Source organism: Ornithorhynchus anatinus, unplaced genomic scaffold (genome assembly GCF_004115215.2).
Source record: "Ornithorhynchus anatinus isolate Pmale09 unplaced genomic scaffold, mOrnAna1.pri.v4 scaffold_264_arrow_ctg1, whole genome shotgun sequence".
NCBI lineage: Eukaryota > Metazoa > Chordata > Mammalia > Monotremata > Ornithorhynchidae > Ornithorhynchus > Ornithorhynchus anatinus.
In genome coordinates, this window is record NW_024396743.1 from 3812896 (window position 1) to 3840615 (window position 27720).

A 27720-nucleotide genomic window follows, 5' to 3' on the forward strand; every position below is an offset into this window, starting at 1 on the left:
GCGTCTCCCCGGCCGGGCGGGGGCACGGGATGGGCTCCGCGCGGCCTCCGGGGCCCGAGGTCCTCCCCGGGGTGGCGACCGGCCCTCGCCTTCCCTCGCGACCCCTCGGCCGCCTCTCTGCTCGATCCCCCCCCCCCCCCCCCGTCGGCCCCCAGCTCCCCGCCTCCCCTCGTGCTCTCCGCTTCAGACCAGACAGCCGAGGCCCGGCGGCCCCCGGCCCCCCCGCGGGCCCGCGCTGTCATCCCCGGAGCTTTTGATCCGCTGGCTCGGCCGTGGCATTTTCAAAGCGAGCGCGTCGCCCTTGTTTGTGTAAGAGCCGGGGGGGCCGGCGGCCGGGATCTCGGCACTGAGGCGCCCGGGCCTTTGAAGCCCCGGTTCCCTTATTCCGCTTTGAACCTTCCCTCCGTCCGTCCTTCCGCCCGCCCGTCGGTCCGTCGCGCCCCTCGGACCCGTGGCGCTGGGAGCCGCCTCAGACGGAAAGAATGTCGCCGGGCCCGGCAGCTGCCCGGCCCCGCCCCCCCCCGGACGGCTGAGGAGAACGCCTCTCCTCGTCCATCTCCTCAGAGTCGCCTCCACCCGGCCCGACCCCCGGGAGGCCCCGACCCCCCCCCGGCCCCGGGGTCCCTCTCGGCCGGGCCGGAGGGAGGGGGGCGGGCCCGGGCCGGCCGCCGGGCTTCCGGCCGGTCGATCCCCGCGGGCTTCTTGGGCACCCGCGGCGGGCGGCGGCCGGGGTCTCCCGACCCGAGGGCGCCCAGGAGGGCAAGCCTCTTGGCCCCGCGCTTGAGGCGGGGAGACCGGAAGCTCGTCGTGGGCAGGGAACGTGTCCGTTCTTCTTACCTTGGACCCCTCCCGAGCTCCCGGGCCCCGGCTCCCTGCTCCTGAGGTCAACCCCGACCCCACCCCCTCGGGAGCCCGGAGCCAGCCAGCGGGCTACCGGGTCCGGGGACCGCTCGCCGCCCGGACCCCCGCCCGGCCCAAGTGCCGTCGGGGAAGGACACGGAGGTGAAGCAGCGAGGCCTCTGCGGAAGGGTCACCGGGCCGGGAGTCAGAAGGTCGTGGGCTCTCCTCCCGGCTCCGCCGCCCGTCTGCCGGGTGACCCCGGATCAAGTCGCCTCGCCCCTCTGGGCCACAGTTCCCTCCTCTGTGAAACGGGGATTCAGACCGTGAGCCCCACGGGGGACGGGGACCGTGGCCGACGCGATCCGCTCGGATCCGCCCCGGCGCCTAGTACGGCGCCTGGCCCGTAGTGAGCGCCTAACGAATGCCACCATCACGATTCAAGCTGATCGGGTCAGCCGGATTACTAGTCGAGCTAACCCCGGCCCGCGCGGGGCTCCGGGTGGAATTGGAAGAGAGAGGAGGGACGGAATCGTCCGGAAGAGGCGGGGACTGGCTTAGTGAACCAGGGTTAATAATGACGACGACGACGGTGTTTGTTAAGCGCTTACTACGTGCCAGGCACCGTACCGAGCGCCGGGGTGGACGCGGTCCCCGTCCCACGCGGGGCCCCCGGTCTCAAGCCCCATTTTCCAGATGAGGTGACCGAGGCCCAGAGAAGCGGAGCGGCCCGCCCAAGGCGGCGGAGCCGGGGTGGGAAGCCCCGCCCCGCCGACGCTCGGGCCCGGGCTCCACCCGCCGCGCCGGGCGGCTCCCCCGCGTCGAGGGAGCTGTGTGCGCGAGGCCTCTCGGGGGACCGGGACGGAGGCCGCCGCCCGGGCCCCGGCGGGTCGCCCCCGTCACCGGCCCAGGATGGATCGCTCGTCTGAGGCAGATGGCACGGTGACCGCCCTCTCGGGCCCCCCGACCCGTGACTCCCTCCCGTCTCGTCTCTCCCCATCTGTGTGTGTCCCCCTCCTCCTCCTCCTCCTCCCCCCACGGGCCCTGCCGTGAATTTTCGGTGACCCCTCGGGGCCATTTCCACATAACGGCTTTGATGTGCGTGCCCAGAGCGTGATTGACGGGGGGGGGGGGGGGGGGGGAAGTTTTAGTGGCGGCTACGGGAAATGAAGAGCAAAGGGCCCGGCTTTGAACTAAAGGGCTTTGAGGCGGGGGAGATGCTGTGCCGAGTTATCTCCCCCAGAATGTTAATTATTCACCGAGGTAATTGGGCGGGCCCGGGGAGGAGGTTATTAAAAAATTCCAACACTCACACGCTCCGAGACCCGTCCCCCTCCCGCCGGTCGCAGCTGGCACGAGGAGGAGGCCGGGGGACGGGCGGCCCGGGGTCACCTCGGGGGCGACGGATGGCCCTCGGATTCCCCGCTTCCGGGGGGGGGGGGGACTCGCTCCTCGGGGCCGTCGACGGCACCGTGGACCGTACTTACCGAGCGCTTCCCGAGTGCGGAGCACTGTGCCAGGCGCTTAGGGGAGCACGATCCCGTTCCTCCCGGGACCCGACGGCGCAGCGGTGGTCCCCGGCTTCGTTCGCCCAGCCGCCCCCCCCGCCCCCTTCGGCCCTCCCCAGCGTGGCGGAGTGGCCGGAGCCCGGGCCTGCGGGTCGAAGGGTCCCGGGTTCTAATCCGGCCTCCGCCACCCGTCCGCCGTGTGAGCCCGGGCAAGTCGCGTCGCTCCCCCGCCCCTCGGTTCCCTCGTCTGTCGAACGCCCAGAGTAAGCACTTAACAAGTACCACAGTTATCATCATCATCCCCCCACAGGCCAACCTTTTCCCCGCTGCCCTCGTACACTTCGGGACCCGACAGCCGACAGGTGAGTGGCGGCCCTCGGCCGGCTTGAGCTCGGGACCCCTGACCCCCCCTCGTCGCCCCGGCCACGGGATCGGCCCCAGGAAGGCCGACCCGAGCGCTCGGCGCAGGGCACGCGGTAGGTGCTCGATGAGTAAGATCGAATGAATGAAAAGCCCCCAGCGAGGGGGAGATTCCTAGCCGGGAAGGAGGGAAGTCGCTTGGCCTCCTGGAGAGATCCCAGGTCCGTGAGGGAGAGGACCTGGCTCTGATACCGGTCGTGGGACCTCGTGCGGGTCATTTCCCTTCTCTGGGCCTCAGTTTCCCCATCTGTAAACTAACAGTATGGTGTTCGAGCGCTCGGTGTGGGCCAGGCACCGTACTGAGCGCTGAGATGGATACAAGCAAATCGGGTTGGATAGAGTCCCTGTCCCACACGGGGCCCCACGGTCTTAATCCCCATTTTCCGGATGAGGTCACTGAGGCCCAGAGAGGTGAGGCGACATGCGCGGGGGTCCCCCAGCGGACGGGGGGGGCGGAGCCGGGATTAGAACCCGGATCCTTCCGCCCCCCCCCCCCCAGGCCCCGGGCTCTAGCCGCTAGGCCACTCGGCTCCTGGGGAATTCAACACCCGTACTCCCTCCCGGTTAAGACCGTGAGCCCCTTGTGGGCCGGGGACCGTGTCCGACCCGATGGTCCGGTGTCTTCACCGGCGCTCAGTACAGTGCCTGGCCCCTAGCAGGCGCGGATCCGGTACCACGATGGATTTGTTACTGTCGTTTTGGTTATTGCGTTGGCTTGCGGCCAGGCTCCAGGCCCCGCTCGCCCTTAGAGGCCGTTATCGGGCCCGCGGGCCCGCTCAGCTTCCGGGAACGGGCCGGCCCGCGGCGGGGGGGGGGGGGGGCAGGAGACCCGAGGTCCCGCTCACCCGCCCGGCCGGGGCCCGGCTTCCTCTTCCTCCCAGATTTCTACCTGGAGGCCCAGCTGCTGGAGGCGTCGGTGGCCCCGTCGTCCGCCGACCTGTTGGCGGCGAGGTGAGTCGCCGCAGCCGAGGGGGTCGACGGGAGGGCCCGGTTGTCCGGTCAAACCCGTCCCCTCTCCCCCCCGGTCAGGTCCACGTCCCGGGCCCCGTCGCCGGCCGGGCCCCCGGCCCGGCCCCCAGAGGCGGGCGAGGGGACGTCCGCGGGGCCGCCCGACGCCCCCGAGCCGGCCCCGGGGGCCGCCCCGGCCCCGGGGGCCGCCCCGCCCTCGAGGAGGAACCCGGGCAAAGTGCCCAAGTGGCTGAAGCTGCCGACAGGTACCCGCGGCGGGGGGGCGGGGAGGGACGGCGGGGTGTCGCCGCGGGCACGCCCGGGAGCGACGGCCGCCCGCCTCGACGCCTAACTCCGGCTCCGTTTGTTTGGCTTCCAGCCGGGAAGAGGTGAGAGCCGGGCGGGAGAGGAACCGCCGACTTCCGTCGGCGGGCCCGGAGCTGGGAATAAAGGCTCAGCGCTCTCCCCCGCACCCGCCGCTCACGAGCACTTCGAGTCTCCCTCCTACCGTTCGCGCCCCGCGGCCCCCCTCGGGTAGGCGGACCGCGGCGGTGGGGGGATCCCCCCCCCACGCACCCCTGGCCCCACAGGCCTGGGTCCCGGGAGGGTCTCGCCCCTCACCGCCCCGTCTTGCCCGCTTAATAAGAGCGCGGGGATCCCTTCGCGGCGGGGGCGGGCTGCCTTGCTTTCCATTACCGTTATTAATTAGCCTCGTTCATTATCCCTCCCCTGATGAGAACAAAACTCCAAAGAAAAGAGGCTTTCCTGTGATCTTCTGGGCGCTTCCTTGGCCTGGGACGGGGGGGCAGAGAGGGGCTGACCTCGGTGGGGAGGCCGCCTCCCTTGCCCTCGGATCCCTGCCCGTCCCGTTCCCGAGGCCGGGGGTGCTGGGGGCATCTCCGTGCCGGGGTCCGGGGGGCACCTCCCTACCCAAGGCCGGGGGGGCATCTCCGCGCCCGATGCCAGGGGTCCGGGGGCACCTCCGTAAAAGCCGAGGGGGGGGGGTGTGCCCCCTACCCCACCAGTCCCCTCGCCGGCCGCCGACCGACAGCGGCGCGGGAACCCCTCCGCCCCCCACCGCCGCCCTCCCCCCTCCCGGGAACAAAAGCCCAGCGGAGATTTGTACCATCTGAATGAACTTCAAAGTGGCAGGCTTCCTGGCACTTGTCATTGTCTCCCAACAGCAGCTAGCATTTCCCTTCAGGTCTAATTACTTCCAAACGCTCCACCGTGATGCTTTGAAGCCAAAAAAAAAAAAACAAACAACACAACAAAACCCAAAACAAAACCAAAAAACCCCAGCCGGGATGAACCGAGCGGGAGGGAGCCTCGGGGAGGGGACGGAAGAGAAAGGTAGCGAGGAGAGGGAAAGTGAAAGAGGAGAGCGCGGACCCCGGCGTCTGAGATTTTCTGTTATTTTCTGAACGACGGCCAAACGCCCACGTAAATAGCAATTATCTTCATAAAGCGGCCTCCTCGTCCGTCTCCCCCACCCCCCCCAACGAATCCCCAGGCCCCACGCGAGGAGAAACATTGGGAGATTAAACGGGAAGCGAAAGAGAAACGGACCCCCCCCCGGAGCAGGCTGACAGAACTCCTGTCGGGAGGTTTGTTCCGTTCATTTGGAGTCCTTGGAGCCGGGTGGGGCTGCAGCTGCTTGCCCTCAGTCTGAATTTCTTCCCCCCTGCGGCCCCGGGGGCTAGCGTAGACCCCGGGCCCGGACCCCGAGAAGCACCCGCCGGTCGCCCGTCGCCTCCGAACCGGGGGCTGGGGGTCCCTGACCCGGGGAGGGGGACCCGAGCGGCGAGTCCGACGGGAGCCGGGCCGGTCTCAGTCCCCGCCCCTCCCCACCTCACCGGCCGTTCCCGGGGGAAGAAGGAAGCTCGTACCCTTGGGAGCTGAGAGGTTGCTTGGGAATGTTTCCTCTCCCTTTCCCATCTCTGCCTGGCGATCCATCTATTTTTTTTTTTGACGGTATTTAAGCGCTCACTACGGGCCAGGCACCGTTCCGGGCGCCGGGGTAGACGCGGGATCGTCGGGTCGGGCACGGTCCCGTGGGAGGCTCGTACTCTGCATCCCCATTTTACAGATGAGGGAACCGAGGCCCGGAGAAATGACTTGCCTGAGGTCAACGGGCAGACAGGTGGCGGAGCCGGGATCAGAACCCAGGTCCTTCCGAGTCCCAGGCCCGGGCTCTACCCGCTAGGCCATGCTGCTTCTCGATCCCAGTCCTTACTGTGTGCAGAGCACTGTACTAAGCGCAAGGTGGAGTATAATAATTACGGTATTTAAGCGCTTACTACGTGCCAAGCGCTCTTCTAAGCCCTGGGATAGTTACAAGGCTCCCTCTGTGCCGTGGAAGTAATCGCCGCGGTCTCCGTTAGGTGCTTACTATGTCCAGGACACCGTCCTGAGCGCCGGGGCACGTGCGAGAAGCGGCGTGGCTCAGTGGAAAGAGCACGGGCTTGGGAGTCAGAGGTCCTGGGTTCGAATCCCGGCTCTGCCGCTCGTCAGCTGTGTGGCCGTGGGCGAGTCACTTGACTTCTCTGGGCCTCAGTTACCTCATCTCCGAGGCCCGGAGAAGCGAGGCGACTTGCCCAGGGTCCCACGGCGGGCACGGGGCGGAGGCCGGATTCGAACCCAGGTCCCCCGATTTAGGAGTGGGATTTATTGAGCACTTACCGTGTGCACAGCACCGTACCTCCATCTCCGCCAACCTCTCACCCGCACCCTCTCTTTTCGTATCCCCGCTTCTGGTCTCTGTTGCCCGACTGTACTCTCCAAGGGTTTAGTGCGGTGCCCCGCCCACAGTGAGCGCTCGATAAGTACGGCTGAGCGAAATATCCGACAGTCCATCACTCTCCCCCCTCTCAAAGCCTTACTGAAGTCCCATCCCCTCCAAGAGGCCTTCCCTGACTAAGCTTGGGTTTCCTCTTCTCCCGCCCCCCTTAGCACAGTGCTCCGCACACAGCAGGCGCTCGATAGATGCCATCGGACGGATAACGTTTTCCGGGAGGGCGGGGCAGGTGCCCACGTGCGGCGGGTTTTCCTATTTCACGGGTCCTGAGGGAGCCTGGCGTAGCGGACGGAGGCCGGGCCTGCGAGTGCGAAGGTCCTGGGTTCTAACCGGGTGGCCTTGGGTAAGTCGCTTCACTTGTCTCGGCCCCGATTCCCTCATCTGGCAAATAGGGATCGCGAGCGTGAACCCCGTGCGAGACGGGGACTGCGTCCAACCTGACTACCGTGTATCCACCCCAGTGCTCGGCACCTAGTGAGCGCTTAAGAAGTAGTATTACCCCGTCAGGGGTGGGCAGCTGGGCCTGGCGAGGCTTGAGAGAAGATGGGGGAGCGGAGGGGTGTGGTGGTCGTCTAGAGGGGTGGGAGCGCCCGAATAAGCCTTTGAAGCAACTTGCGTTTGGGTGATCGGAGGCAGCGAGGCGGAGAAACGGCGCGGCTCAGTGGCAAGCACCCGGGCTCGGGAGTCAGAGGTCGTGGGTTCTAATCCCGCCTCCGCCACTCGGCAGCTGGGTGACTTTGGGCGAGTCACTGCCCTGGGCCTCGGTTCCCTCCTCTGTAAAATGGGGATGAAGACTGGGCCCCCCCCCACCTGGGATAACCTGATAACCTTGAATCTCCCCCAGTGCTTAGAACGGTGCTTGGCACGGAATAAGTGCTGAACGAACACCATCACTGTTAGTATCATTTGGATTTATTGTGAGAAGAGATTTCTAGCCCGGGCCCAAGGCTTCTGGGGGTCCGAGCGTCCACGGCGGCTCTGAGGGGCGGCGGGGACGGAGGGCACCGGCCTCTCCGGGGGCAGGGCCCGTTCCCCGGAGAGCGGGACGGGGCGGCCTCTCTCCGCTCGGGAAGGCCGGCCCTTCTCCCGTCTCCGTTCCGCTCGCTCCGGCCTTTCCCGACTTGCTCGTTCACGGTGGAGGGACGGCGGTTCCCGCCGCCCCTCGTCCCGGAGCGGAGGAGAAGCAGGGAATCGGAGGCCGGGGTTCCGTCCCGCTCCCGGTCGGGAGCGCGGGAGGCCGAGGGGCGGGGGCCGGGGAGGTGGGGCGCGGCGTCCGGTCCGTCCCCCGACGGCCGGTCCTTCCGCCTGCCATCCCCTGGCTGGGCCCCTCTAGAAGTCGAGAAGCTACGAGGGCGGAAGAGGGCCGGTATTCGGATTCGGCCCCGACGCGCGGCCGGCGGGTGGGGGAGGGCAGCCCCGAGGGGGCCCGGCCTCCCGCCGCCCACCCCGGCCCGCCGGGTCCCCGTGCGGGTGTCGGCGTCGGGGGGCCGAGGGCATACGTACCAACTGGGGCAGCACCTTCTCCACGTGCTCCACGTCCACGGCGCTCAGGTCCTCGGCCTGCGCCTGCCTCACCCCCCGCGCGGCCGCCTCTGTCGGTCGTCGCCCGTCCGCCCCCCCCGCCGGGGGAGAGAGAAGAGAGGGGTCGGGGGGGTCCGCCGGGTCGGGGGCGAGGGGGACGGGACCGGGCGGAGGGCGGGGAGCGGCCTGGAAGGCGGGGTGGGGGAAGACGGGGGGCTTCTGGACGAGGAGGTTGGGGGCGGGGGGCATCGCGGAGAGAGGGCGGCCAACGGGGGGCGGCTCCCACACTGACCTCGCACGAAGATCTTCAGGAACTCCGCCAGGAGCAGCAAGGCGTCTCCGCTCACTGGGAGGAGACACGGAGACGGTCCGAGAGACGCAGAGAGACGGGGGGGGGGGGGGACTCCGGTTACCCCAGGAACCCCCAGCCGCCCCCAGACACCCAAGGCTTTTTCTTTCATGGCATCTGCTAGGCGTTTACTACGTTCCGGGTACCGTATTAAGCACTGGGGTAGATCCAGGCTAATCAGGTTGGAAACAGTCCCCGCTCCACGCGGGGCTCACGGTTTTAATCCCCATTTAACAGATGAGGGGACGGAGGCCCAGAGGAGCCACATCACTCACCCGGGGTCATAGGGCGGCAGACCGGTGGCGGGGCCGGGATTAGAACCCGGGTCGTTCCGACTCCCAGGCCCGTCTCAGCGCGTGAGAAGTCGCGAGGCCCGGTGGAAAGAGCTTGGGCCTGGGGACCTGGGTCCTGATCCCGGCTCCGTCTCTGGCCCGCTGGGTGACCTCGGACGAGTCGCTTCGCTTCTCCGGGCCTCAGCTTCCTCCCGAATAAACGGGGAATCAGACACCTCTGCTCCGCAGGGAACGTACCTCCCGGCTCGGTTGTACCGGACTCTCCCAAGCGCCTAGTACAGCGCTCTGCACACCCTAAGAGCTCAATAAATACCTTTGATTGAGAAGGCTTTGAAGTCCCTGTGGGACAGGGACTGTGTCTGATCTGACTGTCTTTCATCTACTCCAGGGCTTTAGCATTTAATTCCGTTATTGAACTTGTTAAGCGCTCAGTACAGCGCTCTGCACACAGTAAGCGCTCAACAGATACGACGGAAGGAACGAATGAGTTATCGTTACAAATGACCGATATCATCTCATCATCTTCTGGCCCGCGGATGGGGCGGAGACCGCTGTCCGATCTGCTCGCCCTGTGCCATCCCCAGCGCCTAGCGCAGTGCTTGGCTCCCCCGGGCGAAGCCCGTTAGCCCTCCCCGGGGGTCGGGGGAGAGGTAGGAGAGAATCACCTTTCGTCTTGTCGTCTTTAAAGCGGAGATGCATCAGCTGGCTCACCAGCTCCTTCGGGAAGAAAAGATGAAGGGAAGGGTTGGATAATCAACCCGAGGAACGTACTGAGCGCTTCCTGTGTGCGGGGCACTGGACGGGACAATCGAACAATAACAGACATTCCCTCCCCGCGGCGGGTTGGCCAGCCGGGTGGAGGCGTCCAAGACGGGTCCGGACAGACGCCACATCCGAGGACGTGAGGGGAGTCGCCCCGCCCCGGGCCCCCGAGCCCTCCCGGACCGGAAACTTCTTGATCTGGTCTATGAGCCCGGCCTCGCCCAAAGGCAGAGCGCGGCGCTCAGGACCCAGGAGCGCTCAATAAATCCGGAGCGAGTGAGTAGTTTGGACGGCAGGCCCGGAGGACTGAAGTCTAGTCTCCAGGTGCCACCTGCTGGCAGTGAATTACCGTCCTCGGTAGGCGCTCACCCCGCGCGGAGCGCTCTTCTAAGCGCCGGGGTAGGTACAGATTCATCGAGTTGGACACAGTCCCTGTCCCGCGTGGGACTCGCGGTTTCAATCCCCATTTTCTTATAGCTGAGGCCACTGAGGCCCAGAGAGGTGACTTACCCGAGGTCACCCGGCAGACAAGTGGCGGGGCCGGGATTAGAACCCACGACCTTCCGACTCCCAGGCCCCGGCTCTAGCCACCGGGCCCCCAGACGAGCCAGGGCTCCGGGGGTGGGGACGGTGGTACGGAAGGCAGTCGGACGCCGGGCGCTGTTTTGATTTTTTAACGGTTTCTGTTAAGCACGATGTTCGCGCGATCGTATTGAATGGGCGCTAACCGTAGGCAGGGCACTGGTCTGAACGCTTGGGAGAGTCCGATACAAGGATAAACTGGCACATGCCCTGCCCGCGACGAGCTTACAGTCCAGAGGCGGGGGCGACAGGCGTCGGTACAAGGGTGGCTCAGTGGAAAGAGCCCGGGCTTCGGAGTCAGAGGTCATGGGTTCGACTCCCGGCTCTGCCACTCGTCAGCTGTGTGACTGTGGGCCAGTCACTTCTCTGTGCCTCAGTCACCTCATCTGGAAAATGGGGATGAAGACTGTGAGCCTCACGTGGGACAACCCGATTGCCCTGTATAATAATAATAATTATAATAATGTTGGTATTTGTTAAGCGCTTACTATATGCCTAGCACTGTTCTAAGCGCTGGGATAGACACAGGGGAATCAGGTCGTCCCACGTGGGGCTCACAGTCTTAATCCCCATTTTACAGAGGAGGTAACTGAGGCACCGAGAAGTTAAGTGACTTGCCCAAAGTCACACAGCTGACACGGGGCCGAGCCGGGATCTGAACCCATGACCTCTTTCTCCAAAGCCCGTGCTCGTTCCACTGAGCCACGCTGCTTCTCATCTCCCCCAGCGCTTAGAACGGCGCTGTGCACGTAGTAAGCGCTTAACGAATACCGACGTTATTGTTGTTATTATTACAAATAAATAACAGATGTGGACATACGAGTGGTGCGGGGCTGGGAAGGGCCGGGGGGGATGAAGAAAGGGAGCGAGTCAAGCGAATGGGAGACGAGGGGCGGCTTGACCGGGCTGAGATAGGCAAGTTAATCAGGTTGGACCCGGTCCCTGCCCCCGGCGGGGCTCACAGTCTTCCTCCCCGTTTTCCAGATGAGGAAACCGAGGCCCAGAGAAACGAATCGCCGCCGCACCCGCCCTGCGGGCCTCGGCCTTTCGGGGATGCGGAGGAGTCCCCGGTCCAGCCGACGCCCGGTTCAGAATCCAGAAACCGAGTCGCTGTGGAACGAGGACCGAGTCCGACCTGTTCACCTTCGGTCGACCCCGGTGCTCACGGCAATACTTGGTACGCCAGCGCGGCAGCCGTCGACGGTCTGAAGGCGAGAAGCCGGGCGGCCCGGTGGGTAGAGCCCGGGCCCGGGAGGCACAGGACCTGGCCTGCCGGGTGGCCTTGGGTAAGTCCTTTCCCTTCCTCTGGGCCTCAGTTCCCTCCTCTGTAAAATGGGGGTGAAGACCGGGAGCCCCGTGTGGGACGGGGACTGCGGCCCACCTGATTAAAGTCCTTCGACCCCAGCGCTTCGAACGGTGCTTCACACATAGTGAGCGCTTAAAGAGTCTCAGAATTATGATCAGTATTAAATCCTCCCTCGATTAGGCCTGTGCTTAAAATCTTAATTAAGACTGTACAGTGCTCCGCACACAGTAGGCGCTCAATGAACAGGAAGAAACATGAATGACGGTGAGCCCCATGTGGGACGGGGGCTGGGTCCGACATCATCACCTTGTATCTCCCCCAGCGCTTAGAACAGTGCTTGGCACAGAATAAGCGCTTAATAAATATTATTATCATGGGGGACAACCTGATTAATTTTTATCCCCCCACCCCGCCCCGGGGCTGCCAGTTCGTGGGCAGGGAATGTGTGTCGGTTGTCCTATTGCCCTCTCCCGAGCGCTCAGTCCAGTGCTCCGCACACAGCAGGCGCTCAATAAACAGTGCTTGGCGCACGGTAGGCGCTTAACAAATAGTCCAATTATCATTACTGGAGTAAGCGCCCAAGGAATGACAGCAGCAGGATGAAGTTGGTTAGAGTCGGTGTCTCTTCCGACAGGTCCCGGCGCCTCCTCTTTCATTCGTCCGTTCCCTCGGGGCTATTTACTGAGCGCCCGCTGTGTGCAAAGCACTGGGCTAAGCCCTCCGGACGGTCGCCGCCCCCCCCCCCCTTTTACCTTCTTGAAGGCCGGGCCTCCCTCGTCCATCGCCGCCTCGCCTCGGCGCCCGTCCCCTCCCCGAAGCTCGCGCCGCTGCCGCGCTCGGCCAATCAGAGGGCGGGGCGCGTCCGCACTGCCTTCTGGGATTTGTAGTCCGTCCCCCCCCCCCCCCAGCGCCCCGGGAAGATGGCGGGCCGGGTGCGCACGCGCGCGTCTCAACTGCCTCCTGGGATGGGGAGTCGGGTCCCCCTCCCCTGCCTGCCCGCACTGCCTTCTGGGATGTGTAGTCCCGCCCGCCCGTCCGCACTGCCTTCTGGGATGTGTAGTCCTCCGCGCCCGGGAAGGCGGAGGGGTCGCCGCGCTTGCGCCCGCGGTGCCTTCTGGGATTTGTAGTCCGCCGCCTCTTCTGACCCGGGAGCCTCCCCCCCCCCCCCCCCGGGCCTCTTCCTGGTTACGGCGGCGGAGGATTCCGGGACGGCCCGGCGTCCACCCACGGACCGGTAATGACAACACGAACCGTGCTTTGGGTGAAGCGGTGAGAGAGAAACAGGGCTCCAAAACCCCTTTTTCCTGATGAGGAAACCGAGGCTCCGAGGATGATAATCACTGTGGGATTCGGTATGGCATTTATTAAGCGCTTACTATGTGCCAGGCACTGTACTAAGCGCCGGGGTGCTTACAAGCAAATAAGGTAGGACACGGTCCCCGTCCCGCACGGGGCTCACGGTCTTCATCCCCGTTTTCCAGATGAGGTCACTGAGGCCCAGAAGAGTGAATAATAATAATAATAATGTTGGTATTTGTTAAGCGCTTACACTGTGTGCGGAGCACTGATCTAAGCGCCGGGGGGGATACAGGGTCATCGGGTGGTCCCACGGGAGGCTCACGGTCTTCATCCCCATTTGACAGACGAGGGAACCGAGGCCCAGAGAAGTGAAGTGACTCGCCCACAGCCACACAGCTGCCAAGTGGCAGAGTCGGGATTGGAACCCATGACCTCTGACCCCCAAGCCCGGGCTCTAGCCCCCCGAGCCCCACTGCTGCGGACCGAAAAGCGCCGAGGGGCTGGGAGGGGGAGGGTGAAGAGAGGGAGCGGGAGAAGAGGAGAGGAGGGTGCAGTCCGGGAAGGCCTCTCGGAGGAGGTGGGCTTTGGGTAGGGCTTCGAAGGGGGCACAGCGTGACGGTTTGGCGGATCCGAGGAGGGAGGGGCCTTCCGGGCCGGAGGCGGGACGTGGGCCGGGGGTCGGCGGCGAGACGAGGCCCGGCGAGAAGGTCGGCGGCGGCGCCGGCGGAGCCGAGGCTGCCAACGGATACGCCAGTTATCGCTGTTGTTATTACCGATACGTTTGATTGATTGCTTGATCGACAGACCTCTGAGACCTGGCAGCTTGGGACCCTCCGGTCTCCGTCCGCGGGAGCCCGTGGCCGCCGAGGACCGCGGGGGCGACGCTTCCCCCGGGCCGATGGAGGAGCCGAGCCGCTCGTACGCGCGGCTCTGTAAGGAGAGCGGGGCCGAGCCCCAGGAGGCCGTCCTCCGCCAGCTGGACGACGGGCGCGGCCGGCTCAATCTGGCCACCCAGAGCCTCTCCGTGGCCACCTGCGAGGCCCTGGGGAGACTCCTGCGGCACGAGGTCCCGATCGCCGAGATCTCGCTGAGCGACTGCATGCTGAGCGAAGAGGGTGGGTGCCGTGGGGTCGCCCGAACGCCGCTCCCGGGATCCCGGTTTCTAAAGACCGGAAGCTCGGCGCGGGCAGGGGACGTGCCGGTTCGGTCTCAGGTCGGACTCTCCCGAGCCCTGAGTACGGTGCCGCGCACGCGGCAGGCGCTCGGTAGATACCGTGGAGTGAATGGACGAAGAGCCCAGGAGCCCTTGGGGCCGGGGACGGAGAGAACCGAGACCACCGCCGAGAGGCGGCGAGGCCTAGTCGCCAGGCACCCTACCGCGCGGCTGGGGGAGACGATAATAATAATAATGTCGGTATTTGTTACTATGTGCGGAGCACCGTTCTAAGCGCTGGGGGAGACACAGGGCGATCGGGTCGTCCCACGGGAGGCTCACAGTCCTGATCCCCATTTTTCAGATGAGGTCACTGAGGCACAGAGAAGTGAAGTGACTCGCCCACAGCCACCCAGCTGACAGGTGGCAGGGTCGGGATTCGAACGCATGACCTCTGACTCCCAAACCGGTGCTCTTTCCGCTGAGCCGCGTTGCCTATGCTAAATAGCGTGGTACTCGGTAAGCGCTTACTCTCTGCCGAGTCCCGTTCTAAGCGCTGGGGTGGATACAGGTTAATCAGGCGGGACGCAGTCCCCGGCCCACGTGGGGCGCCCAGTCTTCATCCCCATCTCGCAGATGAGGGAACCGAGGCCCAGAGAAGTGACGCGACTTGCCCGGGGTCACCCGGCAGACAAGTGGCCGAGCTGGGATCATTCATTCATTGGATGGCATTTATTGAGCGCTTACTGTGGGCAGAGCGCTGTCCTGAGCGCTTGGGAAGTACAGTTCGGCAACAGAGAGAGACGATCCGTGCCCGCAACGGGCTCAGAGTCTAGAAGGGGCGGCGGGATTAGAACCCAGGGCTTTCTGACTCCCGGGTCCGGGCTCTATCCACTAGCCCGCGCTGCTTCCCGGCCCCAGGCCCGAGGGGACCAACGAACCGAGACCCCGATTGGTCCCCCCCATCCCGCCCACGTCCCCCAGGGAACCCCGGCCCTCTCTTCTTGCAGGCGCGAAGCTGCTACTCTACGGACTGTGCTCCAACACGACGGTCCGGTCTCTGGATCTGAAGGTGAGCCGGGCCCAAACCGCGGGGGGGGGGGGGACCGAGGCCCAGAGGGGTAAAGTGACCTCCCCGAGGCCACACAGCAGACGAGGGGCAGAGCCGGGGTTAGAACCCAGGCCCCGACGCTTCCCACCCCTATCGGCGGTATGGATTGAGCGCTCGCCAGGTGCGGGGCACTGAATACGCGCCCGGGGGGAGTCCGGTGGGTCCCGTCCCTCGCCGCGAGGGGATTCCGGTCCCCGGTGGGGGAGGCAGAAAGCCCGACGGGTTCCGGATCTAGGAGGAGGACGACCGTCGCGACGGCCCCCCGGCTCGGCCGTGCCCCTGCGGGAGAGGGGGTCGAGGCGGGCAGCCCCCCGCCGCGGCGACCTCTCACGCTCCTCCGTGTCCGGCTCAGGGCAACAACCTGCGGGCCGTGGGAGCCGAGGCCCTGGGCAGACTCCTCCGACAGAACGGGTCCATCCAGAGGTAATCGAGAATAATAGTAACGAGGGAGTTTGTTAAGCGCTTACTACGTGCCAACCGCTGTTCTAAGCGCCGGGATAGGTACAGGATCATCAGGTTGTCCCACGTGGGGCTCGTCGTCTTCATCCCCATTTTGCAGATGGGGTAACTGAGGCACAGAGAAGTTAAATGACTTGCCCAGAGTCACAGAGCTCTGTCAGAGCGCTGTACTAAGCGATCAGGAGAGGACAACAGGGGATTGTCTTTGTAGTTGTACTTTCCCGAGTGCTTAGTACAGGGCTCCGCACAGGGTAAGCACTTAATAAATACAATTCGAGTGGAAAATAAAAAAATAGCACCTTCAAGGAGCTTCCAGCCTGCTGCCCTGTGGAGAGCACTGGACTAAACACTTGGGAGCGTATACAGGCAAGTTGATAGACGGGTCTGCTGTGTGACCTTGGGCAAGTCACTTCCCTTCTCTGGGCCTCAGTTGGCCCAGCTGTAAAATGGGGATTAAGAGCGTGAGCCCCGTGGGGGACAGGGACTGCGTCCAACCTGATTAACTCACTTGTACCCCACTGCTTAGAACGGTGCTTGGCACAGAGTGTCCGCTTACCAAGCAATAATAAGAATAATAATGATGGTATTTGTTAAGCGCGCACCCTGTGCCAAGCACCGTTTTAAGACCGGGGGAGATAAAAGGTCATCAGGTTGCCCCGGGTGGAGCTTCCGGTTACCGTAATAATGACAATAACACGATCCCTGCCTTCAAAGAGCTTCCAGTCTACTTCATCCAGTCGTACTTATTAAGCGCCTACCGTGTGCGGAGCGCTGTACCGAGCGCTCGGCAAGTACAGTTCGGCAACAGAGCTCCCGGTCTCAAGCCCCATTTTCCAGATACGGAGACCGAGGCCCGGAGGAGCGAAGCGACCGGCCCAGGGCCCCCCAGCGGACGGGTGGCGGGGCCGGGAGCCGGACCCACGACCTTCTGACCCCCAGGCCCCGGGCTCTGCGTGCGGAACGCTGCCCCGAGCGCTCGGGGGGAGTCGGAGGGAGGAAGGGGCCGGGCTCCCCCCGCCTCACGGGCCGCTGGTCTGTCAGCCTGACTCTAGAGTGGAACAACCTGGGGACGTGGGAAGAAGGTTTCTCCGCGTTGTGTGCGGGTCTGGGGGTCAACCCCGCCCTGCGGCGGCTGGACCTCCGAAATAACCAGATCGATCACAGGGGAGCGGAGGAGCTGGCCGCCGCCCTCAGGGCCAATTCCCGGCTGCAGGAGCTCGGTGAGCTTCTCTTTTCCCCTCTTCTCCGTCCCATCGGTCGTGTCTTTGGAGCGCTCACCGGGGGCGGAGGGCTGGATTAAGCGCCCGGGAGAGGGCTGTGCCGGCCGCCGTTCTAGGCGCTGGGGTAGACGGACGGTAATCGGGTTGTCCCCCGTGGGGCTCGCGGCCTTCGTCCCCATTTTAACGGTTGAGGGAACCGAGGCCCAGAGAAGCGAGATGACCCGCCCAGAGTCACCCAGCGGGCAGGTGGCGGAGCCGGGACTAGAACCCGGGCCCGGGCCGTAGCCGCTAAGCCGCGTAGGAGCGCCGTCCCAACTCCCTCCCCCCCCCGACTCTCCAGAGGGCAGAGAGGAGGTGAGGGGGAACGCGGTCGTCCGTCGGACCCCGCCGAGGGCGACGGGAACGCGAGGCCCCGGGTCTTTCATTCATTCAGTCGTATCTGTTGAGCGCGTACCGTGTGCAGAGCGCTGTACTAAGCGCTTGACGTGACGTCTCCCCCCCCCAGATCTGCGCTGGAACAACGTGGGCCTCCTGGGCGGGCGGGCACTCGCTCGCTGCCTGCCCGCCAACCGGACCCTGCGCCGGCTGGAGCTCGCCGGAAACAACGTCCCCGGTGACGTCCTGGCAGCCCTGGGTGAGGACGGAGGCCCCGGGCACCCCCACGGCGACCCCGAACCCCCAGCGCAGCAGCCCCGACCCTCGGGGCGCCCGACGGAGGGCCCCTCCGTCCTTCCCTCCGCCCGCCTCTGTCTCTCTCTGTCTCTGCGAGCGGGTAGAAAGCGTTGGGGAGAGGGATTTGTCATCTGATATTTTTTTTTTAGGGTATTTGTTAAGCGCTTGCAAGGTGCGGCGGAACCGGGATTAGATCCCAGGTCCTTCTGAGCCCCAGGCCCGTCTAGCCGTGAGAAGGCAGAGTTGGGTGGCGAGAGGGAATCGTCATCTTATTTTTTTATGGAATTCAGTAAGCGCCTATTATGTGCCAGACACTGTAACGAGCACCGGGGTGGATACAAGCTAATCAGGCGGGACACGGTCCATGTCCCACGTGGGGCTCACAGGCTTCATCCCCATTTTCCAGACGAGGGAACTGACGGAAAGTGACTCGGCCAGGGTCACACGGGAGACGGGCAGCGGAGCCGGGGTTAGAACCCAGATCCCTCTGAATCCCGGGCCCGGAATGTACTTCTTCTCTCTGAGAACAAACGCGAGGAGGACAGAAACGTCGCTAACGTCGCAAGGTCGGGTGGGATTTCTCCATACGAGCGTTACCAAAACTAAGCAACGCAGCCTAGTGGGTAGAGCCGGGGCCTGTCAGGCAGAAGGACATGGGTTCTAATCCCGGCTCCACCACCATGGGTTCCAATCCCGGCCCCACCACTTGTCGGCTGGGTGACCTCGGGCGACTCACCTCACTTCTCTGGACCTCAGTTCCTTCATCCGGAAAATGGGGATTAAGTCCGTGAGCCCCAGGTGGGACGGGGACTGTGTCCAACCTGGTTATAGCTCATGTTTAGGCCTGCGCTTAATACGGCACCTGGGACATGGTGAGTCCTTTAACGGATACGTTTTTCTTTAAAAAAAGGCAAAGACAGGCTCTGCTTAGCCAGCACGCCCCAGGCCAACGTGGTTACCCCGTATCTTCCCCAGGGCCTGGCACGCAGTGGGAACGTAACAGATCCCGTTAAAAAAAAATAAGACGACACTTCCTTCTCCCCATCCCACTCTACCCGCTCGTAGAGGCTCATAGAGACCGAGTGTCATTACTGTTAATATCACGTGACTCCCATCCTCTCGGGTTGCCCTCCGGCCCCTCGGGCTATCCAGTGCGGCGACCCCTCTTGCCCCCCTCCGCCACCCAAAAGCCTCCAGGACACGGTCTCCCCCCCGCCCCCCGCGACCCGCTCGACTCCGGCCCTCCGAGGTCGGGCCCCGCGCGGTCCGCCCGCCGGCCTCCGGGACCCGTCCCGGGAGGCGACGGCGGCTGGCGGATCGGGGCGCGGGGAGGCGGCCGACGGCCCGGCCCGGGGGCACACTCCTGGCTCCCCGCCGGGCGGGCCCCGCCGCCCGATCCGCCCCGGCCACCGCCGCCGTTCTCCCCCGGCAGCACAAGCCACCGGGCACAACGAGGACCGGCAGGGGGCCTTGCGTGAGAAGCAGATTCGCACCCGGGTCCTCAGCAGAGAGGTGCGCAGCCTCAAGGAGGAGAAGGCCAAGCAGGTGAGCAGACGACCCCCGCCCCGACGTCCCCCAGAAGCCGGTCGCCTCGCGGGGGTGCCCGTCCCCACCCCGGCCAACCCTGAACCCCTTTCTGCTCAAGCCTCTAATGATAATAACTGTGGTATCTGTGAAGCGCTTACTACGTGCCAGGCGCTGAACTGAGCGCTGGGGTGGAGACAAGCAGATCGGGTTGGACACCGTCCCCGTCCCCCGTGGGGCTCCCAGCCTCGATCCCCATTTTACCGATGAGGGACCTGAGGCCCAGAGAAGTGAAGTGACTTGCCCAGGGTCACACGGCAGACTCGCGGCAGAGCCGGGACTAGAACCCAGGTCCTTCCGACTCCCAGGCCCGGGCTCTGTCCATTTCGCCACGCTCTCCTTCCCCGCTGCCGTAACCCTGAGCCGGTGATCTGCCTGCACCTCCTCCTTCTCGTCGTCCTCCTCCTCCTCCTCATCTTCCTTCTCCTCGTCTTCCTCCTTTTCCTCCTCCTTGTCTTCCTCCTTTTTCTCCTCCTCGCCTTCCTCCTTCTCCTCCTCCTCCTCATCTTCCTCCTCCTCCTCCTCTTCCTCCTCCTCCTACTCATCATCTTCCTCCTCCTCATCTTCCTCCTCCTCATCTTCCTCCTCCTCCTCCTCCTCTTTGTCTTCCTCCTCATCTTCCTCCTCCTCCTCGTTGTCTTCCTCCTCCTCCTCGTTGTCTTCCTCCTCCTCCTCCTCTTCCTCCTCCTCCTCTTCCTCCTCTGTCTTCCTCCTCCTCCTCCTCCTCCCTTCCCCAGCCTGCCCAGGCCCTGACGATGTTCTCGTGCCTTTCACCCCCAGTTCCTGGACTTGATGGAGACGATTGACAAGCAGAGGGATGAACTAGGCAGGAGCAACAGGTCAGACGGAGCGGGCGCAGCCGGGAATTGGGGTGGCTGCTTCCCGGGCACCCCCGGGGATGGGTCCTGGGCTCACCCAGCTCCTCCTCCTTTCCTTTTCTTCCTCCTCCTCCTCCTCCTGCTCCTCTCCCCAGGTCCTGGGCAGGGCGCGTGGACCAGCTACAGGAGGCCCTGAACGAGCGACACTCCATCACCAACTCTCTCAAGGCCAAGTAAGAAGAGTCACGATGATAATGATCGCGGTATCCGTTAGGCGCTCTCTATGCGCCAGGCTCTGTACTAAGCACCGGGGTCGATACAGGGTATTCGGGTTGGACGCGGGCCCCGTCCCACGTGAGGCTCCCAGCTTTCACCCCCATTTTACGGGTGAGGGAACTGAGGCCCCGAGAAGCGAGGTGACCCGCCCGAACTAAGGAGGGGAGGCCGGGCACGGCCTCCGCCCGCCGAGCCGGTGCCGATCCCGCCCCTTCGGGGCGGTAACTGTGGGGTGCCCCTGTGCCGGGCTCTCTACTAAGCTCACAGTCTCAATCCCCATTTTACAGACGGGGTCAGCGAGGCCCAGAGAAGCTTAGTGGCAGGCCCAAGGTCACCCAGCAGACGAGCGGCGGAGCCCCGGGATTAGAACCCGCATCCTCTGACTCCCGAGCCCGGGCTGCGTATTAAGCACATCCCTCAGCCGCCCCCCCCCCCGTCCGTACAGAGGCGGGGAACCGGTCAACGCCCCGTCTTCCCGCCGCAGATTGCAGATGAGCGAGGCCGCCCTGACCCTGTCGGAGCAGAAGCTGCGGGACCTGGGGGACTTACTGAGCGCCTCCAAGCGGGACCAGGCGAGCCTTTCGGAGCGGCACTCCCAGGAGCTGAAGCTGGAGCGGCAGGTGGGCGGAGGCCGAGGCCCCGGCCGGGGAGGGGAACCACCTTAGGGGCGGAGAGGTCCGGCCTGGGGAACTTACCGAGCACCACCGAGCGGGAACAGACGAGCCTCTCTGACCGGCACCAGGGAGGGGGGAGCTATCGGAACAATAACTGCCGCATCTGTAAAGCGCTTACTACGTGCCAGACGCTGTACTGAGCGCTGGGGTAGGTACAAGCTAATCAGGGTGGACGCGGTCCCCATCCCCATTTGACAGAGGAGGGAACTGAGGCCCAGAGAAGGGAAGTGACTTACCCAGGGTCACCCAGCGGACAGGCGGCGGAGCCGGGGTTAGAACCCACGGCCTCTGACTCCCAGGCCCGGGCTCTAGCCACTCGGCTACGCCGCTTCTCTCCCGGAGGGGTCGGGAGGTCGGGGCCGGGGAACTTACCGAGCACCAGCAAGTGAGCCTCTCTGAGCGGCGGCCCCGGGAGCTGAGGCCCGAGCGGCGGGTGGGCGGAGCCCGCGGCCTGGGGGCGCCGGGTGGGGGGGGGGGGCCGGACCGTTGGACGGGGGGCCACGAAGCTGGGGGGCGGGAGGCCCAGGATCGCGCCCCGGCCGGGTGCGTGGCCTAGCGGCGAGAGCCCGGGCCCGGGAGCCAGAGGACGTGGGTTCTCATCCCGGCTCCGCCGCTGGTCTGCCGCGTGACCTTGGACAAGTCACTTCGCTTCTGGGCCTCAGTGACCTCATCTGGAAAATGGGGATTAAGGCTGCGAGGCCTCCGTGGGACAGGGACTGTGTCCTACCTGATTTAACTCGGTATCTACCCTAGTGCTTAGAACAGCGTAGGCGCCTAACAGATACCTTCATCATTATCGTCCCACCTTCCTCCAAGGGGGCGGCCGAACGGGAATCAAGACTCCTCCAGGACTTGGCAGCGGCCAGTGAAAAAAATCTGCTTCTCAGGAACCAGGTAAGGGGACTGGGGGCGGTGGGGCAACCCCGGGCGGCCTGGAAGCCGGGGGACCTGGGTTCTAATCCGAGCATTTCCACCTGCCTGCCACTTTGCTTCCTCCAGCCCTCAGTGTCCTCCTCTGTAAAATGGGGGCGATGCCTCTTTTTCCCTCTTACTGGGAACGCGGGCCCCGTGTGGGCCGACGGGGACCGTGTCCGACCTGATTCATCTCGCCTCCACGCCAGCGCTCAGTACGGAGCTTGGCGCACAGTCAACGCGTTATTGTTGGTTCATTCAGTCGTACCTATTGAGCGCTTACTGCGTACAAAGCACTGGACGATAAACAGGCACAGTCCCTGCCCACAGCGGGCTTCCAGTCTAGATGGGGAGGCAGACGTTAATATAGATAAATAAATTACGGGTATGTATTTATCGTTGTTATGATGATGATGATCAGGGCAGGGTCCAGGAGGCAGGTACTTCCCCAGGCCTGGAACCGGGGCCTCGATTACCGGGTGGGCTGTAGGCGGCGCGTCGGAGCCGGGCCGGGGTCTCTGTCCTCCCCCTCCCCGGCGCCGCCGCCCAACCCCCCGGGCTCGGACTTTCCAGGTGGACGAGCTGGAGGGAAGGAGCAAAGCCCAGCAGGACCTGCTGTTCCAGACCAAGGAGGAACTGACCCACACCACGGCCAACCTGAAGCTACGGCTGGCCCAGGCCCAGGGTGCGAGCCGGGCCGGCCGGGGCCGGAATCGGTGCCGGGGAGGGGGCGTCGAGGCCCGGGCCGTCCGGACCCCTGGTTACCGACCGGTAGTCGGTCTGTTTATCGGGCGCTTACCGTGTGCAGAGCACTGGACAAGCCCTTGGGAGAGGACAGCAGAGCAGACACATTCCCCGTCCGCAACCAGCTGACGGTGAAGAGGGGGTTCTGAGTTTCGAGGGGAGGTGGGGGGCGACCACCGGAAGGCCGGCCCGGGACCCTGAGGAGCGAGCGGAAGAGCGAGACTCTGTCATCCTGCTTCCGCTTCCGGGAGAAGCAGCGCGGCTCGGGGAGAGAGCCCGGGCTTGGGAGTCGGAGGTCGTGGGATCAGATCCCGGCTCCTCCGCTCGTCAGCCGTCTGACTCTGGGCGGGTCCCCTAACTTCTCTGGGCCTCACTGACCTCGTCTGGAAAATGGGGATCAGGACAGTGAGCCCCACCTGATGACCTTGTATCTACCCCCGCGCTGAGAACGGTGCTTGGCACACAGTGAGTTCTTATCAAACACCGTCATCGTTATTATTATCATCTTCTGGGCCTCCAGAGCACCTGGAAGCGGAGAAGAAGAGATTCAAGCAGGGCCTGGAGGAGTCGGAGAGCTTGAGGCTGAAGGAGGTGAGAGGTTGTCTTCGGTCGCCCCGCGGCCTTTGTTAGTAATAATAATCGCGGCGTCGGTTAAGCGCTTACTGTGTGCCGGGCACTGGGCTGGATCCGAGCAGATCGGGTTGGACCCGGTCTCCGTCCCACTTGGGGCTCACCGTCTTCATCCCCATTTTACGGATGAGGGAACCGGGGCCCAGACAAGCGAAGCGACGTGACTAAGCAAGTCCCAGCAGATAAACGGCGGAGCCGGGATGAGAATCCAGGTCTTTCTGGCTCTCGGGCCCGGGCTCTCGGGCCGCGCTGCTTCCGAACCAGACTTACAGTGGGGCCGACCCACGCCCATAAGCCTTAATCTAGCGCCTCGGGCCGCGCTCTGCCAATTCTACCTGCCGTTGTGATTCTTAAAGTCACGTGGGACGTCTCTGGTGACCCCAGAGCCAGCGCGGGCAGCCGGCAAGTTTCTCGTACAGGGCCCGCCCCCCCCCCCCCCCCCCAGACTCTAAGCTCGTTACGGGCAGGGAACGTGTCTGTTTATCGTTATAGCGTCCTCTCCCAAGCGCTCAGTCCAGCGCTCTGCACACAGTAAATGCCCAATAACTGACCGTTCCATACGTCGGCTCGGGCAGGTGGCTCAAGTGACCCGTCAGATGGAGGAGGCCGAGCGGGCCCTGCAGGAGAGGGTCCAGAGGCTGGAGGCCGTGAGGATCTCCCTGGAGGAGGTGAGGACGCGTCCCCTTCGGGGCACTCACCGCCCCGTCCCCGCATCTGGTCTGCCCGCCAGCGACGGGGGGCAGGCGTGGGCGACCGTTGGAAGCGGGAGGGGGACGGGATGGGCCGGGCCGAAACCTCCCCCCCCCCGGGGTCTAAGCAGGAGCTGAGCGGCGCCAGAGCAGCGCTGATGACCGAGAGGGGCCGGGCGGAGGAGGAGCTGGTGAAGGCCAGAAACCAAGCCCGTCTGGAGGAGGTACTCCCGGGTAGGGAGGGAGGTTGGGGCGGGAACATCGGGGATCCTGGGGGGCTGGGGGTGGGACCGGGGTGGGGCCGGGCCTGGGGGAAATGGCCTTTCCCGGGGCCGTCCCCCAGTCAGTCAGTCGATCGTATTTATTGAGCCCTTACTGTGTGCGGAGCACCGTACTACACGCCTGGGAAAAGACGGGAGAGCAATAAACGGGACACGTTCCCTGCCCACGGCGAGCTTATAGTCTAGAGGGGGAGATTAATAGAAAGAAACGATGGATGTGGACGTAAGAGGTGTGGGGCTGGGACGGGGGTTGAATAAAGGGAGCGAGTCAGGGCGACGCAGAAGGGAGCGGGAGAAGCGGAGAGGAGGGTGCAGTCAGGGAAGGCCTCTTGGAGGAGATGGGCTTTCGATAAGGCTTTGAAGGAGGGGAGAGTCACTGTCGGATCGGAGGAGGGAGGGCGTTCCGGGCCAGAGGCAGGACGTGGGCGAGAGCGGGCGGCGAGAGAGACGAGACGGAGGTCCGGCGTGGCGGCGAGCGTTAGAGGAGCGGAGCGTGCGGGCCGGGTTGGAGTAGGAGAGGGGCGAGGGGAGGTGGGAGGGGGCGAGGTCTCCCGGCGGAGGGATGGCGTCTCCGGCTCCTGGGACCGCCCCCTCACCCGCTCCCGCGTCTCTCCGCGGGCAGCAACAGCGACTGGCTCACCTGGAGGAGAAGCTGCGGCTCCTCGGCGAGGCCCGGGATCAGGCCCAGGCCTGCTGCCTCCAACAGAAACAGGCTCTGGACCAGGCCCGGGCCCAGGCCCGCCACCTCGGCCTGCAGGAGGACAGCTGGAAGCGTCGGCTCGACCTGCTGCAGCAGGTACTCGGGCGGGGGCCCCCCGTCCCTCCACCTCACCCCGCAGCCCGACCGGGAGCCCCCCCAGCATCCCCCCGCTCACGACCCCGCCCTCCCGCCCCGGCCGTAGGAGCTGAGCGACAAGGAGCGGGAGAAGGTGGCCGAGGTGAACAAGGCGCGGGTTGAGCTGCAGGAGCAGATCGGGCACCTGCAGGCCGAGCGTGCGACGCGGGAAGGGTTGAAGGAGAAGATCGCCGCCCTGGAGCGGCAGCTGAAAGGTCCGGTCCGCGCCCCCTCCCTTCCCTCCATCCCCCCTCCCCTCGGGGGTCCCCCGGCTCCCACTCCACTCCCAGGAAATGGCGGTATTTGTCAAGCGCTTACTCCGTGCCGGGCGCTGTACTAAGCGCGGGGGCGGCTACGAGCAGATCGGGTTGGACACGGTCCCCGTCCCACGTAGGGCTCGCCGTCTCAATCCCCATTGTACGGATGAGGGAACTGAGGCCCAGAGAAGCCAAGTGACCCGCCTGAGTAGGCAGGGGCCCGGTCCTGGGCGCCAGAGGACATGGATTCCAACCCTGGCTCCACCATGTCTCCTGTGTGACCTTGGAGAAGTCACTTCACTTCGCGGCGCTTGATAAATGACCACAATTATTATTTTTATTATCTCTGGGCCTTGGTTTCCTCATTCACGTGACAGGGATTAAGCACCTGCCCTCCTTCGTGGAGTATAAGCCCCGTGCGGGAAAGGGACGGCCTCTGATCTGATTAACACGGGCTTGGGAGTCGTGAGGACCTGGGTTCTAATCCCGGCTCCACCCCTTGCCGGCCGTGTGAATCTGGGCGAGTCACTTCACTTCTCTGGGCCTCAGTTACCTCCTCTGTAAAACGGGAATTAAGACCGTGAGCCCACGCGGGACGGGAACCGACGGTCTAGTTATCTCGTATCTCCCCCGGCGCTTAGTCCAGTGTCTGGACCGTAGTAAGCTCTCAACAAACTCCATTAACAAAAAAGATTATCGTCGCCGGCGGTCCGTTTAGCCCTTCTCCACGCCAGAAGTCCCGTGGCGACGAGGATCCCTCCGGCTCCCCGGGCCAGAACTGCGTGGCTCCGAACGCGGCTGGCGACTCTGTCGTATCGCCCTCTCCCAAGTGCCTGGTACAGTGCTCTGCGCACAGAGAGCGCTCGCTAAATGCGATCGACCGATTAAGGGAGAAGCCGCCCTCACTCTGAGCTTCTCCTTGCCCTACAGTGATGTCAGACAGCCACCGCGAAGCGCTGCTGGACCGAGAAAGTGAGAGCGTTTCCCTCCGGGAGAAACTCCGGCTGAAGGAGGCAGAGTTCTCCAGGCTGCGGGAAGAGGAGGCCCAGAGAGCCAGACTCCTGCACACCGCCGTCATGGCTTACGTGCAGGGGTCTCCCCTCGGGGTCCTCGGCCCCCGAAGGTGACGGGCTCCTACAGCGAGAGAGGGAGCTCGGGGCAACGGGGCGGGAGGCGGCGACGGCCCGCCCTCCTCCCCGAAGCGTCTCGGTCTCCCGTCCGGGGCCCGTCCTAGTGCCGACGACGGGAGTGGGAGGGGGTTTCGGAAACCTCTCTGGTCAGGAGGTTTGGGGGGGGGGGCTGCCGAGGGGAAACCGACTGCGCCGGCTCGCCCGCCGTCCGGATCCCCCCGATAGGCGGGGGGGGAGATGTGCGGTTTGGAAAGGAAGCCCTGAATTGTAACGGGGCGAGGGGGATCTCGGATTTCCAGCGGTTGACCAGGTGGACTGCCGAGGCTTATCGGCAGGGGGTCCCAGCCGGTAGCACTCCCACGCCCGGGCAAGCGGCCGCGAGCCGACGCCGGCGGGACCCCCCGAGGGCCGGCACGGGCGGGCGAGCCGTAGCCCCGCCGATGTGGAAGCCCCGCTGCCCCCGGGGGAGTTAGCGTGCTCCCCTCCTGGACCTGCTAGTTGTCGGCCAAACCCAGAGAATTATGTGCCTTAAAGCAGATCAGTGGAAAAAACAACCAACCAACCAAAGAGCAGAGCTCACAAAAGCTCGGGTAAAACTCAGCACTCCCACGGGCCTGGGAGACCGGACGGGGGGTGGTGTTTTGGGGCTGGGGGGACTGGGGGACGGGGGGGTGGAGGTTAACGTCTTGGGACGTCGCGGACATTTTGTACTTCGGCGTGGCCTCCGACCGATTCGAGTTCTGCTTATCGTCCAATACGGAACTTTTGCGTTTTGTGCTAGATCGAGGATTCGCAAACACGGCTTATCGAAAGGGGGGGTCTCCTAATAATAATAATAAGAATCATGGTACTTGTTAAACGCTTCCTGTGTGCCCGGCGCCGTTCTAAGCGCTGGGATAGATCCAAATTCATCAGGTTGGACGCCGTCCCTGCCCCACGAGGGGCTCACAGTCTTCATCCCTGTTTCCCAAACGAGGGAACTGAAGCCCAGAGAAACGAAGCGACGCGCCCGAGGGCATCCGGCGGAGGAGCCGGGATTAGAGCCCGGGTCCTTCCGACTCCCGGGCGCTATCCACTAAGCCACGGTTCTTCCTCTCGCCGCTCTTTTGCCCGACGCTTTCTCGCCCCGTGCTTCTGCCCCGGGGAGTAACCCTCGGCAGGCACGTCCCGCCCACCCCGTCCCGCTGCCGTGGTCGGGCCACGGAGCGACGGAGCCACGTCGGGACGCCCGCTCCGGACGCGTCCGGGCTTGTCGAGGGTGACCCAGAAGGAGCCGGGGCGGGCTCCTCGACCTCTGGGGGTCACACGACCCGCCCTCCCGGCTCTCTGCAAATACCTCACGTCAGGTTCCGATTCGGGTCCAACCAGGCCCCAGGTGGTGATGAAAATTTCCAGGAGCGCACTGCTTTTTTGGGGTGGGAGCTAACGATGCTCACGGGTGACGACGTGCAGGAGCCGGGGAAGAGAGGGCGGAGGCTGGGGTGGGTTTAGGGGGAGTCCGTCGTGGCTCTGAGAGCCCCCTCAGCCCACCCCGCAACAATCTCTTTAGTCTCCTCGCGCGTGGATTTCCCACCAGGGAACGTCTGCCCCCACTACTGTGTTTTGCTCTCCCAAGCGCTTTGCACGCAAGTAAGCGCTCGGGTAGATACTAGC

At 64.7% G+C, this 27720-nt stretch overlaps 3 protein-coding genes across 6 annotated transcripts in view; 2 read left to right on the plus strand and 1 right to left on the minus strand.

The window, feature by feature from the left end:
- Positions 1–4867, plus strand: part of ASPSCR1 (ASPSCR1 tether for SLC2A4, UBX domain containing) — a 35283-nt gene extending 30416 nt beyond the window's left edge. Inside the window, exons 13-16 of the mRNA XM_029057034.2 lie at positions 2656–2707; positions 3647–3716; positions 3795–3979; positions 4093–4867. Coding sequence (XP_028912867.1) covers positions 2656–2707; positions 3647–3716; positions 3795–3979; positions 4093–4106 — 321 coding nt within the window. The 3' untranslated portion in view covers positions 4107–4867. The remainder of the gene's footprint in view (positions 1–2655; positions 2708–3646; positions 3717–3794; positions 3980–4092) is intronic.
- Positions 4868–7400: 2533 nt separating this feature from the next.
- Positions 7401–12174, minus strand: CENPX (centromere protein X). The gene is made up of 5 exons (XM_029057033.2): positions 12076–12174; positions 9339–9390; positions 8324–8377; positions 8014–8102; positions 7401–7854 (listed from the first exon to the last, which is right to left on the minus strand). The coding sequence occupies exons 1-5, from the start codon at positions 12103–12105 to the stop codon at positions 7840–7842; spliced, it is 240 nt and encodes a 79-aa protein (XP_028912866.1). The 5' UTR covers positions 12106–12174; the 3' UTR covers positions 7401–7839.
- LRRC45 (leucine rich repeat containing 45) lies at positions 11009–26917 on the plus strand. Of its 4 annotated transcripts, none has more exons than XM_029057030.1 (18): positions 11009–11194; positions 13427–13737; positions 14786–14847; positions 15239–15309; positions 16387–16565; positions 17071–17199; positions 18670–18782; positions 19602–19660; positions 19795–19872; positions 20400–20535; positions 21406–21483; positions 22075–22186; positions 22766–22836; positions 23451–23543; positions 23696–23788; positions 24468–24641; positions 24748–24895; positions 25868–26917. In XM_029057030.1, the coding sequence occupies exons 2-18, from the start codon at positions 13521–13523 to the stop codon at positions 26062–26064; spliced, it is 2010 nt and encodes a 669-aa protein (XP_028912863.1). In that variant the 5' UTR covers positions 11009–11194; positions 13427–13520; the 3' UTR covers positions 26065–26917. The 4 variants fall into 4 exon arrangements, with proteins under 4 accessions (XP_028912863.1, XP_028912861.1, XP_028912862.1 ...); XM_029057028.1 differs by lacking the exon at positions 11009–11194 and adding an exon at positions 12482–12557; XM_029057029.1 differs by lacking the exon at positions 11009–11194 and adding an exon at positions 12510–12584.
- Positions 26918–27720: the final 803 nt, after the last annotated feature.